Source organism: Manihot esculenta, chromosome 17 (genome assembly GCF_001659605.2).
Source record: "Manihot esculenta cultivar AM560-2 chromosome 17, M.esculenta_v8, whole genome shotgun sequence".
Taxonomy (NCBI): domain Eukaryota; kingdom Viridiplantae; phylum Streptophyta; class Magnoliopsida; order Malpighiales; family Euphorbiaceae; genus Manihot; species Manihot esculenta.
In genome coordinates, this window is record NC_035177.2 from 29,551,754 (window position 1) to 29,574,100 (window position 22,347).

Sequence of the window (22,347 nt, forward strand, 5' to 3'; positions counted from 1 at the left end):
GAGATGAAAGGAAGTGGTGGAGAAGACGTTGGGACGATAGCCCACAGTACTGCTACTCTTATGAATGAATTCCAATTCCTTGCATTCATCGAGGGAAAGGAATTCATGGAGGATGAGACGAGGGTGCTTCGCGTCTTCCATAATTTTATTTCACTTGGGTGAGTTCTGTCTTCAAAGGAAAATAAATAAATAAAGCCGGGACTCCAGATGTTAATAAAACTCAAACACTAATCCTTCAATAAATTTTTAGTAACAAATATTTTTGTAAATAATTTTAATTTTTATAATATAAATTAATATTTTATAAGTATGAAAAATTAATAATTAATAATTTTAATTTTCTTAAATGTCAATTTCTATATTCTGTATATATAAAAATTATAGAATTAAAAATTAATTTTATTATTAGGAGTCCGTCTAATTGTACAAGTATAAAAAATTTTATATTTAATTAAAATTAAAAATTTATTTTTATACTTATGGAGTCTGTTTAAATTAATTTTTATAAGTATAAAAATTTTTATATTTATAGAATATTACTTTTATATTTTAAAAATTAAAATTATTTATAATAATAATAATAAAATAAATAATGGATAAAATTTATAAATTCACTGATATTTAAGAATTAAAATAATAGTTTTTTAATTTTTATTATTAAAATAATAACAGAAATTTATTAAAAAATAAAATATTAATCAAGTAGAGAGATATTTTAATTATTAAAAAATATAAAATTTCTAGTCAGTAACTAATTAAGAGTAATTTATATTTTTATTAATGGAGTGATGATTTTATTAGTAATTTTTATTAAGGGAGTGATGATTTTATTAGATGAAAAATTAAATTTATAAATTAATTTATTATCAAAAATTTAATAAATAGTTATTTTGTGAGTTATCTCAACTATTTGAATTTAAATATTTTTATTGTTCCTCGTGTTATAAAGGGTTAGAAAATTAAAATTAAAGATCCAATTCATAAAAAGCAGAAATAAGCTAAACACCCAAACATGTTAAACCAGTTCAAATAACAAAAAACCAAATCAAATTAAAACAATTAAATTAAACTAAAAAAACTAAAAAAAATGAACAAATATGACATCCGCTTCTATACACCGACTCAATCTTATCGGTACCAAATTTACCAACACACTAACTTGAACACAAATATCGATCATCCGACTGCAAGCAGAGAGACGTACGCCATTAATGATAGCAAGAAAAACAAAAGCAACCCAATATACAATATTGGCAAATGCACAGCAGGCTTTCAAGTTCAAGGATTGAGCATTCATTCAGCAATAGAGAAGAGGATGTAGTAGAGCTCAGTCTATCTACGACATGTAGGAGCGATGGTCGTCAGACGCAGTGGTACAATACCAAAATATTAATGTTTGAAATCAGAATCCTTCATAAAAGCTAATCGGAGCACCCCTTTAAACTACAAATTCTACATATCATATCTCCCTCGCAGTAGAAAGTTCTCAAACCTACACCACATTAAAATAAACAGCAAAGTGAACAACCAAAAAAATCCAGTCCAGCCATACTCTCAACAAGGAAAATTGGAGTACGGGTAAAACAATAGGAGAAAAAGAAAACAACTCACACAGTCATTGCATATTCCTTGCTTATGGTTTCTTCTTTTCCTTTCTCTTTTCTCTCTCTTTTTCTCCTTAAATAAATTTTAATCAATAATTTAAAATTGTAAGATTTTAATTTTAATAATTGAATTTAAATAAATAAATTTATAAAACAATAAGAGTTTAAATTAAAATATAATTAATTTAATTAGATATTATGATATGATTATTTTTATATTAATTATTTTAATTAATATTTTTTTATAAAAAATAAGTTGAAGTGAACGAGTACTAAATAAAAATGATATATTTGTTACTTTATATATATATATATATATATATATATATATATATATATATATATTATCATTATTTTTCATACCATGCAATTTATTAGTATAATCATAGCATGTATTGAAAGCATAAAATCTATGTCATTAGCTTGATAACAGAGCAATCTTAGGCTAAAATCAATGTTGTATTTATCTTCCTCTTTAGTTATTTTATACTCGTATATATGTATATTTGTTTGTATCCAAAAATAATATATAATAATTCTTTCTTCTTTCTTTTTATCATGGTGTCAAGAGTTACACTCCAATTTTTTCTTTTTGTTAGCTACTTCAATTCTTCTCTCTATCTCATTAACAATGGTTTTTCCTTAGTAATTATGTCAGTTGGTCTCAAGCGATAACCAATTTCTTGAAAGGCAGAAAACACTGGAGAATAATCATTGGTGATGTCGCTGCCTTGTTAAAACAAATAAAAATGATACCAAGCATATCGAGAGACTAGAAGATTAGGACTGTAGAAATCACCAAATCATCGCCTAGTTCTGCAATATTGTTGTTTCTTCCATCTATGAAGAGTTTGGATATTTTATAATGGCTAAGGAAATCTGGAACATGCTTAAACACCAATATGTAACTAATGATCTTGCTTTATGCTATCATCTTTACAGTACTTTGCATCAAATGGACTAAGAATGTGGACAGTCAATCTAAGTTTTTATGCTCAAATGAGATCTATTTGGGATCAAATTGCTCTTTCAGAACCTGTTTGGGAGAATCCCATTGATGCACAAAAATTTTAAAAATACAGAAATGAAGACAAATTGATCCAATTTTTGATGGCTTTAAAAGATGAATTTGAATCCAGTTGGGCTTCTCTTCTCCATATGATTCTATTGCCTACTCTTGATCAAGTTGTTTCATAACTGATTTTAGAAGAAACTTGTCTTGGAAATCTACACATTTAACGGAGTGATATGGTTATGGCTGTTAGTAACACTTCTTCTAATATCATTGCTGTTATTGCTCCTTCTCCAAAAATAGTCCTATAGAGTGTTACTATTGCAAGAAGCCTGGACATCACATCTTTGATTGTCGCAACTTGGTCCGTAAAAGATCTTTTGGGATCGATCAATCTAAATCACACCAAAATTCATGCCCTGCTGCTTCAGTCACTCTAGATGATAGTACAGACATAGTTACCTTCAACTGTCATTCACCATCCTTTTCAATGCAAAATCTTCAAGACTTTTTCCAACACCGATTTGTCATTACTGGTAATCCTTTCTCACCTGCCATGTTTATTACTATAGGTACAAATTTTTAGTTCTTTGACACTGCTTGCTTTAATCATATGACCTCCAATCCTGATTTATTCATCTCAAAACAATATACCTCTTCTTTACCTAACATACATATTGTTGATGGTTCTCAAATGTCTATCACACATGTTGGTCATGTCTATAATCCTTCTTTATCTCTCTCTAACACATATCTTATTCCAAAACTTAGTCTCAATCTTTTATATGTTGGTCAACTGTGTGATATGGTTTTTGAGGTTCACTTTTCCTCTTCTAGTTGTGTTGTTTAGGATTCTCAACAAAGCAGACCATTGGGATAGGGTATAAAGTTTGCCGTTTATTTAAGCTCAGTACTTTGAAAACGTATGCTTGCTCCACCACTGCCACATCAGTTTCTCCTCCATCTCTATTGACTCTTTAGCATTTATGGTTAGGTCATATCTCCCTCGGCCATTTACAGTCTCTTATTTCCAAAGAATGTCTGGGAAATATAAAACATGATATTGTTGATTGTCATTCATGTCAGCTTGCTAAACAAACATCTTTGCCCTTTTCTCTTAGTGAGTCAATTTCTACAAAACCTTTTAATTTAATTCATTCAGACACTTGGGCCCTGCTCCTACTCATACCTTTAGTGGCTGTCGATATTTTGTTATTTTTATCGATGATTACTCTCGATTTACTTGGATCTGTCTAATGCATAATCGCTCTGAGTTACCTTCTTTTTATTCTAGTTGAGCTCAAATGATTCAAATGCAATTTTCTTGTCCTATTAAAATTTTTCGAACTGATAATGCAATGGAATACAAAGAGCAAAATCATCTTAAATTTCCCAAAAAGCAAGGCACCATTTTACAACACTCTTGTCCAGGCACATCCTAACAAAATGGTAGAACTGAGAGGAAACATTGGCATATTCTAAAAACTGTTCGTGCCTTTCTCTTTTCTTCTTCATGCCCTAAACGTTTTTGGGGAGAAGTTGCTCTCACAGCTGTTCATATCATCAATCGCATTACATCACCTATTATTGGTAAGCAATCTCCTTATGAACGATTATTTGAAACCTCCCCAAATTATAGTCTTCTCAAAGTTTTTGGTTGTGTTTGCTTTGTGATTTTATAGCCACATGAATATAACAAATTACAACCTCGATCCCGCCTATGTTGTTTTCTTGGATACACCATAGAATATAAGGGTTATCGATATTTGGATCCCATCTCTCAAAGTCTTCGAATTTCTCGTCATGTTGTCTTTTGGAGCATTGCAAGTTTTCAACTATGTCATCCTTTTCAATTGCTCCTTCTTTCTTTATTGACCCTTCTTTCTTTATTGACCCTTCCATTGAGTTGTTTCCAGATGATCTCCAAAATTCTGCAACAGGTACCTCTTCAGTTGAGCTCAATCAAGCACCTCCTATTACATCCTCTCCCAATATATATGTTATGGATGAGACTCCCCCTCCTTCCACTAGTCCTATTCGTCGTTCCACTCAAGTAAGGGAAACTCCTACTTATCTCTATGACTACCATTGTTTTTCAACTGTTAGCTCCCTTTATGAACCTCGTACCTACCACGAGGCTTGTACTAATCCTCTATCGCAGCAAGCCATGACAGAAGAATTGCAAGCATTGAAAAAAAATGGTACTTGGGATTTAGTTGATTTGCTTGCAGGAAAATCCTTGGTTGGCTGTTGATGGATTTACAAGATCAAGACTCTTCCCAATGGTACAATTGAACGTCACAAAGCATGTCTTGTTGCTAAGGGGTATACTCAAGAATATGACATTGATTATGAGGAGACATTTGCTCTAGTTGCTCGCCTTACATTAGTGTGTAGCTTAATTGTTATCGCTGCTGCTAAGCAATGGTCCCTGACTCAAATGAATGTCGAAAATGCTTTTCTTAATGGAGACCTTTCTAAAGAAGTATACATGCAATCTCTACTAGGCTATGATCATCCACCAAATTAAAGTTTGTCATCTTTGAAAAGCCTTGTATGGTCTTAAACAAGCTCCCCGTGCTTGGTTTTCTAACTTCAGTAATACTACTACTTAACTTGGTTTTCATCAAAGTTCTTATGGTTCTGCTTTATTCCTTCGAAAATTTGATAAAGGTATTGTTCTGTTATTACTTTATTTTGATGATATGATCATCATTGTTGATGATGCGAATGGAATTACTACACTCAAGCACCATATTTGTCAGTCTTTTGAAATGAAGGATTTAGGATTGCTGAGTTATTTTTTGGGTCTTGAGGTTACTCATTCTTCCAATGGTACTTATCTCTCCCAAGCTAAGTATGCATCTGAACTCATTTCCAAGGCTGGTTTAACCGACAGTAAAATCACTTCTCCTCCTCTAGAGCCAAATGTGCGTCTCACTCCCATGGATGGCACTCTTCTATCTGACGCTTCTTGATACAGGCAATTAGTTGGAAGTCTTGTTTATCTCACTGTTACTCGCCCTGACATAGCACATGTTGTTCATATAATTTATGTCAGCCCTTCGTTCAACTCACTATGTATTTGTCCTTCACATCCTTCGTTATATCAAGGGTACTCTCTTTTATGGCTTATATTTCTCAAATCAGTCTTCCTTGCATCTATGAGCCTATGTTGATGCTGACTGGGCAGGTTATCCTACCCATCGATGATCTACTATTGGCTTTTGATTCTTTCTAGGTGATTCTTTGACTTCTTAGTGAAGTAAGAAACAAACAGTAGTTTCTTGTTCGAGCACTGAAGCAGAATATCATGCTTTAGCTGATGCCACTGATGTACTCATTTGGTTGCGATGGTTACTCATTGATGTGGGTATTGATCACTCTCTAGCCACAAGTCTTTATTGTGATAATCAAAGTGCTATTCAAATCGTTGATAATGATGTGTTTCATGAATGCACAAAACATATTTAATAGATTGTCACTTCATTTGATAACACATCCGTAATGAGATAGCTTAACTTCATTACATATCTTCTGTTGATCAACCGGTTAATCTGTTCACTAAATCTCATTTTCCCGGATGTTTTCATACTTTGCTTTCCAAACTCAAGATGGCGCCTGCGCTACCCTCTTGAGTTTAAGGGGGATGTTAATGTAATCATAACATTGATTGAAGACATAAAATCTCTCTATCATTAGCTTGATAACAGTACAATTTAAGGCTAAAATCAGTCTTGTATTTATCTTCCTCTTTAGTTATTTTATGCTGGTATATACATTTGTCTATACCCAAAAACAATATACAATAATTCTTTCTCTTTATGTGTTATCACAATTACATAGCTCACAAATATTTTTATTTTTTTATATAAAATATTTTTATTTTCTACTAAATATGAAGAAATGCAATGATCGCGAATATTAGTAATATTGAGAAATATAATAATTATAAAAATTAATATAATGTTACAAAGTGTAAATATCTAATTTTCTTAAATGTAATTCTCATAATTACTTCATAGGTATATTATGAGGTAATTTTCATTTATGGTCTGTGAACTTAAATCATTGTTTAATTGCCGTTATTAAACTTTAATTTGTTTTAGAAAAATCATCAACATTTAAATACTTACATGAAATAGTCACTCGAATTAGTTTCTAGTGGATTTTCTAATGAAACGCATATATGACATATCCTAGATGACTAAAAAAGAGGAAAAACAATTCCTTTGTCACGTCACAGTCTCTCCATTCCAATTTGACTGTCCAAATTCCTCATTAGGACCCATTTTTCGACGAATTGACGTAATCATTACCCTCCTCGTTCAACAACTATGGAAATGCCAGTTTCCTTTCCTTGACTCCTTAACGATGCTCCACCATTACCTTCCATCAAACGAGCCAAACTCGTTGAGCGATGACTTGAACTCACCTGTGGATGCCTCTCTTGTGATCATTATTGCATGTATGAGTTCATGGTGAGACGTTGTGTTAATATATTTGCACTAGGTCATTATCTTGAACCTTTTTGTATGTCATTTTGGTTATTAATTAAAATAGGTTTTATTATCATTATTATTTGTGTGCATGTTACATAATAATTATTAACATCCCTAGTTACTTATTATTATGTTGATAATAATAAAATATAACTAATATGATTATTGATTGATAATCATGAGATGATTATGTATATGTTGATATAATTCAATAATCATAAATACTTGTTAGAGAACAAAGTATTGGATGGACCCGCATTGAGATCACTACATGGGTTATTGTCATAAGTGAATCTCAAAGTAGTTATGTCTTAATCCTTTGACTTGAGATTGTCATTGTTTCCAACATAAGGATTATTATGTTTTGACATAACCAAACACTGTCTTTAATCGGACAATCATAAGGGTTATGATTGAGCATAATAGAAATTATGTAAAGGATATTGAACAATCAAGATAGAATTTGTCCCTCTCTTTGAGAGAGATATCTTCTAGGCCTCCGATAAGTGAGATTGAGAAATGCATGGCCGTGCTTAAATGGATTGATAGTGTGATCAATATCATTTGATTTTATCAGTCTACTTAGAGATCGAGAAATCATAAGTTTGAACATTATAAGTTTGACATTGCCATGACTTATGTTCAGACTAGATATCGTGTGACAAAGGGCTTAATACATATTCTATTTATTAGGCTTTATCGGACTATCGATCCTCATATTAGTTGGGTAGTCATAATGTCTTACTAGAGGCCGCTTATGATTTATGGGTCTTGTGGGACTGGACCTATTGCCAATTAATGTGAGCCTATTGGATTACACACAAAACAACGTTGATGATATGTTATATTAATGGGTTAAAAGCCAATTAGTATAATTAAGGAAGATTTACAATTTAGTCCTTAGGTATTGCCATTATTAATAAATCAGTCCCTGTATTTTTAGAAACCTATTAAAATGTCCTTATGTTTTATTTCCGTCAACGAAATAGTCCTTCCGTTCTATTTTCCGTTAAAATTAGATAAAGGATGAAAGAGAAAATTTTTAAAATCCAATTTTACCCTCAAATAGAACCATTTATTTAGTCCTTGTATATTGCAATTATTAACAAGTTAGTCCTTACATTTTCAAAAATCTATTAAAATATTTTTATCTTTTTTCATATGTATTAAAACGTCCTTATCGTTTTTTTCCGTTAATGAAATAGTCCCTATCTTTTCTCATATCTATTAAAACATCCTTATTGTTTCTTTATGTCAACGAAATAGTCCCTCCTCATCGTTTATTTCTGTCAACGAAATCGTCCCTCCCTATATTTTTATAAATCTATTAAAACGTCATTATTGTTTCTTTTTGTCAACGAAATAGTGCCTATCTTTTCTTTTCTCCTCCTCCTCCTCCTCCTCCTCCTCCTCCTCCACCTCAGAAGAAGAAGAAGAAGAAGAAGAAGAAGAAGAAGAAGAAGAAGAAGAAGAAGAAGAAGAAGAAGAAGAAGAAGAAGAAGAAGAAGAAGAAGAAGAAGAAGAAGAAGAAGAAGAAGAAGAAGAAGAAGAAGAATGGAGGGTAATTTAGTCTTTTACTATATTTTTAACGGCAAAAATAGACGGAAGATAATAATATTTAAAAGTTTTGCAGTCTATCTCTGTAACTGTTATAGATAAAAGATTTTCAGTTTTCCTTATCAAAACAAACTGTTACGTAAGATATTTGAGTATCTGCGGAATTATGATAGTGGGTGAGAAACACAACTCTTTTGCGAAAAGAATTGTGGGAAAACTAAAAGACTTAAAACATATATAACTCCTACTGCGAATTGTGGGGGTGACATTTTTTTGGAATAATCATTTTGAGCTACAGATTGGAAAAGTACATAGTTTATCCATCTCTGAGAGAGTTAGCACTCTAAAATGATAAAAGACATTCGTGTGGATACCATTGAGGGTGTTCATTTCAAAAGCAGCACATTGAGTTCGAAATTTTATCTTCTTGTCGAGTCTAACAGGTTAGTCTCGTATCCTTCTTTTCGAAATAAATGAAGCACTTGAATCCTGAGAGGGAAATAGAGATTTTTTAATTTTCTGCTGCGTGTTTTGGGTTGTAGTAATCTCTAGGTTTCCTAACACGTTGTGCACGTGGAAGGTCACATGGCTGGACAGAATGTCCATGCGCTCATCCTATGGAGAAGGCTCGCCATCGAGATCCTCGCAGTATTTTGGTACGACCTCCTCGGATTTTCGCAAGGATGGGTGCAAGAAAGACCAGACGCAATTGTAGTTGCAATGATACTAGAGGAGGTAGAGGAGAAAGTCGATGCTTTAATATGAGAAAAGTTGTGGACCATCATCCATCGACAGATGGTAAAGTACTCTCCTCAACGATCGACTGTCACGATTTCTTATGTCCTGCCACTTTAATCTCTCGTGGATCTCACAACCAGGTCCTCTATCGGGATTGAAGACGACGACGATGAAGTGGCAGGCGGCGACTGGTCAATAAGAGCAAATACAACTGCAGCTGCAGTGATAACGAAGGAGGAAGCTGGTGACAGTGCGGACATGGTCTATAGTCACCTCCAAATTCTCGGCAAGTACAATCATAAACAAGATTGAAGGGAATGCAAAAGGGTTAAAAAAACTATGTCACGCCTAGATTAACGAATTTTGACATGGCAGAGAAATTTTTTTTCCTTTTTTTAGCCACATAAAATATGCCATAGGTGCATTGGAAAATTTACTGTAAAACTATTTCAGATAAATATTTAAATATTAATAATTTTTTTGAAATAAATAAAAATTTAGGGACTGTAATAAAATAGTGACTTAAATTCTATTAGTGAAAATGAAAATTATCCATATATTATAATATATATTTATCTGGATTCTTCCATAAACTAAATTTCGTGAACCCATAATATTTTTGTATGTTTCTTTTTTTTATCCCTTTTTGATAATCCATAATTCCTTAGTCTTTTTTAGATTTTTGTTCTTAATATCCTCCATTACCATTAAAACAAAATAAAATATTTCATTATTTCAAATTTATTATTTAATATAAGTTGAAATGTATGAACTTCATACATTCAAGGCAATTTTTTTTTGTTGTCTAGTTTTTGGTTGTTGAATATTTTTCTTGTCAAATAAATTAGAAAATGTTAGATATATATTTAGTAGCAGCAATATAATACTAATATTAGGAAGTAAATGTTTCCTCTCTTTGAATTCTATTCGCATAGCTATTAAATAAAAATGCATCTTATATTCTATATATTATAATATATTAATATTATTTATAAAAAACAATTCTATTCACATGTTTCAAATACTAAATATAATAACTTTGCATGGCCAACTATCGAACTTGATCGCCAAAAATAACTCTCGTCTTCCCCTTTAAATTTTCTGCTTGGAGAATCCCTTCTTTCACAATTTCAACTCACAATCCAACCATGGCCTTTACAGAACCCACCATGCTTCCTCTTATTTTTGCAGCCTTCATCATCTGTTTCTGCTCTTTTTCTTCATTGGCTGAGCTTCAAAGTTTCCAGCAGCCATTGAAATCTGATGGTTCTCTTAGCTTCTTGGTGATTGGAGATTGGGGAAGAAGAGGACTTTACAACCAATCTGAAGTTGCTTTACAGGTACTCTTGTTTTTCTTTTTCTTCTTTTACATCCATAGATGAATTTTCTCCTGCTTTAGTCTCGTATTAATTTTTCTTCCTGCACCATTCTCTTCTTCTCTTTGAGAATAAAAAATTTTATAAAGAAATGAATAATGAATATGTAAAAAAAAATATGTTTAGATGTGCTAAAAGAGAAAAAAATTTATAAAGAAATTATCTATCTCTTGGATGCAACACTTCTCTTCAATATTGAGTAACGTAGAAGTTTTGGGTTCATAAGTTTCTCTATTTAATTTTTTAAAAAATTCTGAAGAAATTCACATGATATCAATAATCATTTTTGATAAATGTATATATTTATATTTGGTAAAATGATTTTCAGATGGGAGTAATTGGAGAGGAACTGGACATAGATTTTGTGATATCTACTGGAGATAATTTTTATGAAGATGGTTTGACAGGAATTGATGATCCAAATTTTTATGAGTCTTTTACTAATATCTACACAGCCCCAAGCTTGCAAAAGCAATGGTACAGTGGTATGTTAATTCTCCAAATTTAATACAATTATTATATTATTCAATGCTTTGAGAAATATGAATCCATTAATTTAATTAATTTTTTCATTATTTTCTTTTCTGCAGTTTTGGGTAACCATGATTACAGAGGTGATGTTGAAGCACAGTTGAATCCAATCCTCACACAAAAGGATAGCAGATGGCTTTGCATGAGGTCATTTATAGTCAATGCAGGTAAATAAAAAAATAATAAGAAGAAGAAATAAAAGTCCTAATTTTTATTTTTTTTTACTAAAAATTTAAATCCTGGAGCAACAAACTGCTTGAGATTTGTTCAGGGCATAATTGATATTAATATTTTAATTTTTCTTTTTTGTCTTATTTCTGTAGAAATTGTTGAAATTTTCTTTGTGGACACATCTCCATTTGTGAATGACTACTTCACAAACCCAGAACATAACTATGACTGGAAAGGTATTTCTCCTAGGGAGACTTACCTTACAAATCTGTTGAAGGTAATGCTTCAAAATTCCCAAGCATATTTTATGAAATTTACTAATAAATCCATATTTGATGCAAAAGTTGAAATGAATTCTTATATTTATTTATTCCAAACAAAAATTTAAAAGCTATTCTCAAAATTTGAAGGGTAAAAAAAACAAATAATTCAATCCACAACTGGGAAAGGTAATGATGGATTTGATTTCACCTCTGTAATAGGATGTGGATGCAGCACTGAGCAGCTCCAATGCAAAATGGAAACTTGTTGTTGGCCACCATGCCATCTTAAGTGCAGGACACCATGGAATCACAGTAGAGCTTCTACAGCAGCTTGTTCCAATTCTACAGGTAATTTAAAAATATATGAATCAGCCAGTAATTACCAAAAGAATATTGATGAACCTTGAAGTTGCCATTTTTTTCTCAATTATTTTCCCAGGAACATAATGTTGATGCTTACATAAATGGGCATGATCACTGTATCCAGCATATCAGCAGCCGTCACAGGTACAACCTATAGATTTCCACAAGAAACAACGTTGAAAAAGTTCATGCAAAACACTAAATCAATTGTTTCTCAATGCAGCAACATTCAATTCATAACAAGTGGAGGCGGCTCAAAGGCCTGGAGGGGTGATATAAGGAAGTGGGATCCAGAGGAATTGAAGTTATATTATGATGGCCAAGGATTTATGTCAGTGCAAATGACCGACTCCACGGCCACTTTTGCATTCTATGATGCCTTTGGCAGTGTTTTGCACCAATGGAGCATATCCAAAGAGAGTCACGCAGCTGCATAAAGATGCAAGAATCGATAATTGCTAATAGGATTATACCATCACTATTATAAATAAAAGAAAAATGCAGGGCAGATGCAAATAAAAATGAGAATTTGTAATGATTTTCAAAAAACATAGGTGAATTATGCTTTGTAGGCTTCCATACTGATGTACAAATGTAAAAATTCATATTGGTAGTTACAATTAGTTTTATTTAAAAAACTTTGATGATTTTACCTTTTTCTTTCTGCTGAAACACTGCATCTTTCCAGATGATGAACTGTCATATGATTTGCACGCATTCCTTGTCACAGCACAAGGAGAGATCCAATCATTGGATTGCTTTGAGTTTCAACCAACATGTAGAGCAATTTTACTCATTTTACGGATTCCACAAAAAATCAACATAAATAATTTGATCTTATGCTGTTTGAATTGTATTAGAAAAATAATATTTGTTGTTGTATTTCATAATAAAGATTACAACCTATTTATATATAAAAGATGGTATCTAAACGGGAAGAAAAATCAAGTCTATGATTATAGAATCTCTAAGATTAAACAACTAACCCATCTATCAATATTTATTTTCTATATTAATATATTTACTTCCTATAATCTATAACAAATTGTATTAGAAAATCCAACATAGAGCAGAAATACATACATTAAGAAAACGTAGAAGTGCAAGGGGAAGGAAATTGCCGAACCACAAAACTGGCCAATGCTGCAGCTCAAGTGACTAATGTTATAAACAACTTGAAATCCCTTGTCAAGAACCTTCAAATGGAACCATGTATATAATTCCGTATGTTCTCCAATATGGTAAGCTCAATAGTAACTCTTTGTGTAATTTATGTAAATAATCTTCCCATGCAATAATGGCAGCAGAACAGTTTGCCCAATCAAAGGAACGTTCACATTTCTGGTTGCTGTCAACACAGCTGAACACCAATTCCACCAGCTGATGATCCATCAAAACGAAAGACTTCAAGGCAATAATTTTCTCCCTTTGCGATTGTGATAATTGTATTACCTTGCAACTTTCCTGGTGCGATATAAGCAACTCCGAGGCTTTCCAGCAATAGAATTGTACTATCTATTAGAATGGCAAAAAAGTTCAGATATCAGTGGATAAAATTCAAAGTTACCATTTTAAAGCAAGTTTGACCTTTTGGCTAGCCTGGGTTCCAATTTGCATGTACTAACGGTTAAGTATATATAGAAAAAAAAATGCGGATCAGATTTAGAAGAATATGCATATTTTTGTCAGTAGTGGAGTAAACATTCCAGAAAAGGATTTCAAGAAGGAAAACTTTTCAAAGAAGATTTATTTATATGTGTGTACGCATGCGCATGTGTTGCAGTTTGCTTCAATTTTTGACAAGCGAGGCAGCTCGAAAGTTTGGAGAGGAGATGTAGATTGGTGGAATCCGAAGGAAATGAAGTTTTATCATGATGGTCAAGGTTTCATGTCTATAAAGATTACACAAACTCAAGTAGATAATGTGTTCTATGATGTTTCTGGCTATATTTTGCACAAATGGAGCAAGAACAAAGAGCTTCTCTCTACCATTTAAGCAAGTTATTTTGGTTCAAGCAAGAAATTAAAAGGTGAAGAAGAAGAAGAAGAAACTGATGGGAGCTTGGATTAAGATTGAGGAAGGGACAATGTTATCTTGTAGACTTGTAGTCTTTGTATTTTATGAGAAGGAAAAATTAGAAAAAAAAAAATATTATTTAAGTCATTGCTGGCAAATATTTATTTATTGTAAAATATTTCCATCGCCATATAATGAGATCCAGCTTATATTAGATTAGTTATTTATTTTTTTAGTATTTAATTTCCCCCTAATTTAGCTTTTGTTATCTTTTGCAAATTGCAACAATTAGTTATTTGCATGCAATAACCAAACAAAACGCTTGCATATGACCCACAATAGATTTAAAAGTTAAAACTTAAAGGGAGAAATAATATTTAGTCCCTCAGGTTTAGTAAAACTCACTGGTTAGTCCCTTTGATTTTGAAAAACACATTAAAAAGTTCTTGAGATATTAGAAATCTGCTAATTAGTCCCTCCATTATTTTTAACCATTAAGTGCTGAGAAAAATCTAAAATGAGAGACTAATTAGTTTAATTTTTATAAAACTAAAGGACCAATAAATAAATTTTGTTCATATTATAAAGATTAAATAGTAAAACACTTAATGTCAAAAGTTAACGAATGACTGATTAGTAGATTTTTTTAATACCTCAGAGACTTTTTAATGTATTTTTTTAAAGGGTAAACTATAATTTAGTCCCTCTGATTTAGTGAAATGTAACCTTTCGTCCCTCTGTTTTAAAAAATCGTCAATTTAGTCACTGTGATTTTTAAAAACTATGCCATTGATCCCTCCCGTTAAATTTTCAGTTAAAGTCGCCGTTAGTCTTAGTTAAAAGACTAAAATACCCATTATTAATATCATTCTCTTCTTCTTCTTTACACCCACATCCCAAACTTAGAAATGAGCACTAGCCTGAATGGTAGCTTTAGGCGGAGGAAACTAATCCCTCGAAATGCCGCCACCTGCACAACCGAGCACTAGCCTGAATGGTGACCACAGACCATTACGCCCACCGCAGAGTTCAAACACCCACCACCACCATCCTTACTACCCAAGTCAGCCTCCTTGAAAGGCTGCTGCTGTTGTCTCTTCCTTCTCTTCTCCTTCCTTGCTCTCCTTGTTCTCACTATCTTTCTTATCATTATTCTCACCGTCAAGAGAAACCTGAGTTCGATCTCCAACAAGTCAGGGTCCAGTACATGGGCATCCCCGCTTCTAATCTCAATTCACTTGACCCGACCATCGGCACAACCACCATGACCACTGGCGCCACCACCGCTTCACTCTCTTTAACTATCCACATGCTATTCACTGCCGTTAATCCCAACAAGGTAGGGATCAAGTACAGCGAGTCTAAATTCACTGTCATGTATCATGGGATTCCTTTGGGGAAGGCTTCGGTTCCTGGGTTTTATCAGGAGGCTCATAGCGAGCGGCAGGTGGAAGCCACCATCTCCGTTGATCGCTATAGCTTGATCCAGGCCAATGCTGTTGATTTAATCAGGGATGCTTCGCTGATTTAATCAGCTTTTCTTTTTTACTTCTAAGATTGGCTTTACCTTGCATTAAATATCCAACATTGCTCATTTCTAATTTTGGCTTATAATTCCTCTTCCCTAAGTTAATTTTGGTTCTAGTTTTTGAAAAATTGGATGTGGGTTCTTTTCTAGGCATGGATTTTTGGTTGCTAACTAAATTTTGGCTTCTGGGTTCTTCTCTACGAATAAAACGTTTGACATTGCTGCTCCTTCTTTTACTTCCTCTGCTGATAATCGGTTCACGTTAAATACTCTACCTGATTCAACTCAGTTCAAACACCACCGTAAGATTAAAAATAAAAAGTACCTGCAAGTTAATAAGCGGAATATGCAAAACTCAGATCTTCAACACCATAGCAAAAATGTGATGCGTTAAAAATCACAGAATAAAAAGGCAAAAAGAATTTTTTCTTTCTGGAGAGAGAAAGAAAGAAAATGTACAAAGTCGTGGAAAGTATTGAAGAAGAAACTGATATGGGTATTTTAGTCTTTTAACTAAAATTAACGGTGATTTAACTGAAAATCTAACGGGAGGGACTAATGGCATAGTTTTTAAAAATCACAGTGACTAAATTGAAGGTTTTTTAAAATAGAGGGACGAAAGATTACATTTCACTAAACCAGAGGGACTAAATTACAGTTTACCCTTTTTTAAATCAATGAACTAACTAGTTTAAATCAATAAACTAACTAATAAGTTTTACTAAACCTGAAGGACTAAATAGATATTTTTTCAAACTTATATCATTAATTGAATTATAAATATATAAATTTGGATTTGTCACCTATAAAATAATTTTATGTTATTTTAGCTAAGCTATCCTTTACTTCCATTTTTATCTCCGTTTGAAAATATTTTATTATACACACTTTTTTAATTAAATATGAATTATTCAAGGACAGATTAATTAATGCTGAATTAGTAGAAATTTTATAATATAATTGTTATATGTAAAATAGTTAAATATTGACTATTGATTGGGTAACTTTCACTGATGCTATCTAAATTAAGGAGTTGTAATATAGTACTACATAATAATTAATTTGTAAGGGAAAAATGTCTGAACTTTGATTTCGATAATGATAAAATATATATTATTTGCTGGCATTGTTAGTATTTACTTTGGCCGGCTAGGACCCTTAGCAAATGAAAGAACACCAATTTGGTTAAATATTTTAATTCTACAGTGCATTTTATTTTGTCCTGACCCTCCCGTTTCTCTTTCTTTTGCCCCATGAATAAGTGAAAGATTAGTTTTTCCAAACAAAATGAATCCTGATATTCAATTGTTGAATGAGAGATGGGATTCAATAGAGAAATTTAGAGAAAACTTAAAATGAGCTTTAGAATGGATTTTGAATGTTAGAAAACTTAGATCAAGCTTTAGACTGGTTTTGTTGATTGCGAAAGAGATAGACAAACCAGAAGAGAGAAGCAAATTGTCTATCTGATTTCTATCTGTCTAAGAAGTTTTAATCACAACCTCCATCCCACACCTTCACCTCTTCGGCAACGAATGGTATATTTGGTCAAATATATTTGAGGCTTAAGACACCGGAGGAGGAGGGAGAGATGCAGAGGAAGATTTGGGTATTCTAAAATGAACAAGTTTAGGGCTTATGCATAATTGAAAACAATTTTAATTAGCTTAATAGTCTTACATAGTTAGCACTAGTATGGTTCATAGTGATCTGTGCTGGAAAAAAATATATTTACAATGTCAATGCAAAGGCCATGTCATTTTTCTGGAGCTCAGTCATTACCGATCAGGCCATAGATAGCTTATCGTTACCTAAATTGAAGTTTAGATTTTTTTCTTTATAAATTATTATTAACTAGCATTATGTTATAACCTCTAAGTTCAGGTAGCACCAATGAAAATAACTTACTATTACATAATCTTAGAACAATGTATAATTGTTATAATTAATAAAATTTATAAACTGTACTTTTATCACATAATAATAGTAGTACATTTATTATTTTTTTATACATTATATGTTTTTTACTTTTAAATAATTAAAAAAAAAAAAAACTTAATAGGGTCCATACCATACTTTTTAGTAAATCTATCAATAAATTCAATATGTAATTTAAAGACATTAAACGAAAAATATAATATGAAGATATCATAATAAAAACTAGGACATAAGAGACTAAAGCATATTCCTGAAATGTGAAACTAACATTTAATAAAAGTAATCTTAATGAGTCATTGAACAATCAATAAAAATAAGTAAGTATTTTTTTAATTAATGTTTTCAATAAATTATACTAATATAATAATAAATAAAAAAATTGATGGGGATAAAATAAATATAAATAAATTTTTATGTCACAAAAAATTAAAATTGTTGATATATTTTTATAATTGATAATAAAACTTTTTTTGAATGTGAAATTTAATGTGATTATGATTTTCAAAATTAGAGGAAATTTAAGGGTTAATTTAAAAAGGTATATAAATAGCTACAACTTTAAATTACAACAAGTACAACTTAAAAAATTAATTTGTAAAAGTGTTAATGAGCAATTTACTAAATTATTATTGGTTAGGTTTTAAAATGGTATTTAATTATCATCCTTTATTTATTTATAGTTAGCTATGCTAAGACCAAAAGAATTTGAAACAACTTTGATTTCATGTCCTCACAAGTTACAGCAACCCAACCTCCACCACGAAGCTATAAAGGATTGTATTTGCATGGCCAACTTTCGAACTTGATCCCAAAAATAACCTTCATTTTTCCCTTAAATTTTCTGCTTGGAGAATCCATTTTCTCACAATTTCAACTCACAATTCAACCATGGCCTTCACAAAACCCACCATGCTTCCTCTTATTTTTGCAGCCTTTATCATTTGTTTCTGCTCTTTTTCTTCATTGGCTGAGCTTCAACGTTTCCAGCAGGCATTGAAATCTGATGGTTCTCTTAGCTTCTTGGTGATTGGAGATTGGGGAAGAAGAGGACTTTTCAACCAATCTGAAGTTGCTTCACAGGTCCTCTCTTGCTTTTCTTTTTCTCTTTTACATCCATATATGAATTCTCTACTCTCCTGCTTTTACATACATAGATACAAGTTTTTAAGGATAAATTTTAATTTTGACTTTATAGTTTATCAAAATTATTTCTATAAATATTTTTTTTAATTTTTTTGAATATTATAAAAAGAAAGTTGCTTCCATAACGATATGAATTATATAAACTTTTTCTTCTTCAGCCATTTGAAATTATCTATTTCTTGACCCTAAGAGTGCAAAAATTCTCTTCAATATTGAGTAACGCAGAAGAATTGGGTTTATAAGTTTCTCTATTTAATTTTTTTTGTTTTGTTTTTTTAGGAACCCTGAATTCTGAAGAGTTTCACATGACATTAATAATCTTTTTTGATAAATGTATATATTTATATTTGGTAAAATGATGTTCAGATGGGAGTAATTGGAGAGGAAATAGACATAGATTTTGTGATATCTGCTGGAGATAATTTTTACGAAGATGGCTTGACAGGAATTGATGATCCAAATTTTTATGAGTCTTTTACTAATATCTACACAGCCCCAAGCTTGCAAAAGCAATGGTACAGTGGTATGTTAATTCTCCAAAATTAATACAATTATTTATTATTCAATGCATTGAAAAATATGAAACCATTTATTTAATTAATTTTTTCATTATTTTATTTTCTGCAGTTTTGGGTAACCATGATTACAGAGGTGATGTTGAAGCACAGTTGAATCCAATCCTCGCACAAAAGGATAGCAGATGGCTTTGCATGAGGTCATTTATAGTCAATGCAGGTAAATAAAAAAAATAATAAGAAGAAGATATACAAGTCCTAATTTTTTTTTTTTTTTTCTAAAAATTTAAATCCTGAAGCAACAAACTGCTTGAGATTTGTTCAGCGCATAATTGATATTAATTTTCTTTTTTTTTTTGTCTTATTTCTGTAGAAATTGTTGAAATTTTCTTTGTGGACACATCTCCATTTGTGAATGACTACTTCACAAACCCAGAACATAACTATGACTGGAAAGGTATTTCTCCTAGGGAGACTTACCTTGCAAATCTGTTGAAGGTAATGCTTCAAAATTCACATGCATATTTTATGAAATTTACTAATAAATCCATATTTGACATAATGCAAAAGTTGAAATGAATTCTTATATTTATTTATTCCAAACAAAAATTTAAAAGCTATTCTAAAAAATTAAAGGGTAAATAAAACAAATAATTCAATGCACAACTGGGAAAGCTAATAATGGATTTGATTTCACCTCTGTAATAGGATGTGGATGCAGCACTGAGCAGCTCCAATGCAAAATGGAAACTTGTTGTTGGCCACCATGCCATCTTAAGTGCAGGACACCATGGAATCACAGTAGAGCTTCTACAGCAGCTTGTTCCAATTCTACAGGTAATTTAAAAATATATGAATTAGCCAGTAATTACCAAAAGAATATTGATGAACCTTGAAGTTGCCATTTTTTTCTCAATTATTTTCCCAGGAACATAATGTTGATGCTTACATAAATGGGCATGATCACTGTATCCAGCATATCAGCAGCCGTCACAGGTACAACCTATAGATTTCCACAAGAAACAACGTTAAAAAAGTTCATGCAAAACACTAAATCAATTGTTTCCCAATGCAGCAACATTCAATTCATAACAAGTGGAGGCGGCTCAAAGGCCTGGAGGGGTGATATAAGGAAGTGGGATCCAGAGGAATTGAAGTTATATTATGATGGCCAAGGATTTATGTCTGTGCAAATGACCGACTCCACGGCCACTTTTGCATTCTATGATGCCTTTGGCAGTGTTTTGCACCAATGGAGCATATCCAAAGAGAGTCACGCAGCTGCATAAAGATGCAAGAATCGATGATTGCTAATAGGATTATACCATCACTATTATAAATAAAAAAAAATGCAGAGCAGATGCAAATAAAAATGAGAATTTGTAATGATCTTCAAAAAACATAGGTGAATTATGCTTTGTAGGCTTCCATACTGATGTACAAATGTAAAAATTCATATTGGTAGTTACAATTAGTTTTATTTAAAAAACTTTGATGATTTTACCTTTTTCTTTCTGCTGAAACACTGCATCTTTTTCAGAGCACAAGGAGAGATCCAATCATTGGATTGCTTTGAGTTTCAATCAACATGTAGAGCAATTTTACTCATTTTACGGATTCCACAAAAAATCAACATAAATAATTTGATCGTAGGCTGTTTGAATTGTATTAGAAAATCCAACTTAGAGCAGAAATACATACATTAAGAAAACGTAGAAGTGCAAGGGGAAGGAAATTGCCGAACAACAAAACCGGCCAATGCTGCAGCTCAAGTGACTAATGTTATAAGCAACTTGAAATCCCTTGTCAAGAACCTTCAAATGGAACAATGTATATAATTCCGTATGATCTCCAATATGGTAAGCTCAATAGTAACTCTTTGTGTAATTTATGTAAATAATCTTCCCATGCAATAATGGCAGCAGAAAAGTTTGCCCAATCAAAGGAACGTTCACATTTCTGGTTGCTGTCAACACAGCCGAACACCAATTCCACCAGCTGATGATCCATCAAAACGAAGGACTTCAAGGCATTAATTTTCTCCCTTTGTGATTGTGATAATTGTATTACCTTGCAACTTTCCTGGTTCGATATAAGCAACTCCGAGGCTTTCCAACAATAGAATTGTACTATCAATTAGAATGGCAAAAAATTTCAGATATCAGTGGATAAAATTCAAAGTTACCATTTTAAAGCAAGTTTGACCTTTTGGCTAGTCTGGGTCCCAGTTTGCATGTACTAACGGTTAAGTACATATAGAAAAAAAATGCGGATCAGATTTAGAAGAATATGCACATTTTCCTCAGTAGTGGAGTAAACATTCCAGAAAAGGTTTTCAAGAAGGAAAACTTTGAAATCCTTTGCATAAGTATTCAAGTAACAGACTGCCTTTTCGCCAAGAGAGAAGCATGAAAAACTCTTAGCAGAATTAAATAACGTAATGCAAAGAAGATAGCAATGTAAGAGACATTAAACGAATCAAGGAATACAAAATACGGAAGGGAGAAAAAAAAAAGAAAGAAAAATAGCGTAATGATGGAGCAACGGATAAACTCACAAAAGCAAAGAAATAAATATGATCACTTACCGTGAAGTCCCGTTGTTTCAGATAGAGCCTATTATCATCACTGTGCCATCCAATGCTGGCTCCTTTAGTCCAGCTGATTCAGAATCAGAAGGCAGCATATCGTCGGGACTCAGGATCAAATAAGCAAGGTGAAGATTTATGATCAAGCAAGATTGCAACAATTGTTGTCTTAGAAAAATCCTAAAGCAAAAACCCAGTTTCCCAATTACACTGAAAATTATCAAAATCTATCCAAGTACGAATTCCAGGGATAAAAAAAAACAAATCTGTGATCCATTGGAGCTGGAGTAGTAGAATTAGAGTAAAGGGAAAAAGAAATACAAAACCAACCTAATCAAACCAGTGAATTCCACGAATAGCTCATACTAACAGCCACAGAACTCCTCCACCTTCTCTTTCAACCTCTCTGTCATCGAAACGAAAAGAGTCAAAAAAAAAAACAAGAGACCAAGGTATGAAGGAAACTAACAGACCAGGAAAACAAAAGGAAAGAAAAATAACC

General features: G+C 32.1%; 3 protein-coding genes and 1 pseudogene across 24 annotated transcripts in view; 3 read left to right on the forward strand and 1 right to left on the reverse strand.

Annotated features, from left to right (window-relative positions):
• LOC110605587 overlaps positions 1-22,347 on the reverse strand; it is a 60,490-nt gene that overhangs the window by 27,869 nt on the left and 10,274 nt on the right. For 4 of the 22 annotated variants that reach the window (XM_043952657.1, XM_043952655.1, XM_043952652.1 and 1 more), the window contains 3 exons: positions 19,956-20,089; positions 13,201-13,632; positions 12,771-12,837 (listed from right to left, as the gene is read on the reverse strand). The exons of 16 other annotated variants lie outside the window; for them this stretch is intronic. The gene's annotated coding sequence lies outside the window, so the exon portion shown is untranslated. Of the gene's footprint in view, positions 1-11,835; positions 12,097-12,214; positions 12,269-12,770; positions 12,838-13,200; positions 13,633-19,955; positions 20,090-22,347 lie in introns of those variants that run through there. 2 more of the 22 variants (XM_043952658.1, XM_043952654.1) reach the window with 2 other exon arrangements.
• Positions 10,562-12,554, forward strand: LOC110604933 (purple acid phosphatase 3). Its single transcript, XM_021743217.1, has 7 exons — positions 10,562-10,753; positions 11,118-11,274; positions 11,380-11,487; positions 11,644-11,768; positions 11,974-12,102; positions 12,194-12,261; positions 12,341-12,554. Exons 1-7 carry the CDS (start codon positions 10,562-10,564, stop codon positions 12,552-12,554), a joined length of 993 nt encoding a protein of 330 aa, XP_021598909.1.
• LOC110605589 lies at positions 14,918-15,770 on the forward strand (annotated as a pseudogene).
• On the forward strand, positions 18,489-20,547 carry LOC110604934 (purple acid phosphatase 3). Its single transcript, XM_043952447.1, has 7 exons — positions 18,489-18,680; positions 19,110-19,266; positions 19,371-19,478; positions 19,632-19,756; positions 19,967-20,095; positions 20,187-20,254; positions 20,334-20,547. Exons 1-7 carry the CDS (start codon positions 18,489-18,491, stop codon positions 20,545-20,547), a joined length of 993 nt encoding a protein of 330 aa, XP_043808382.1.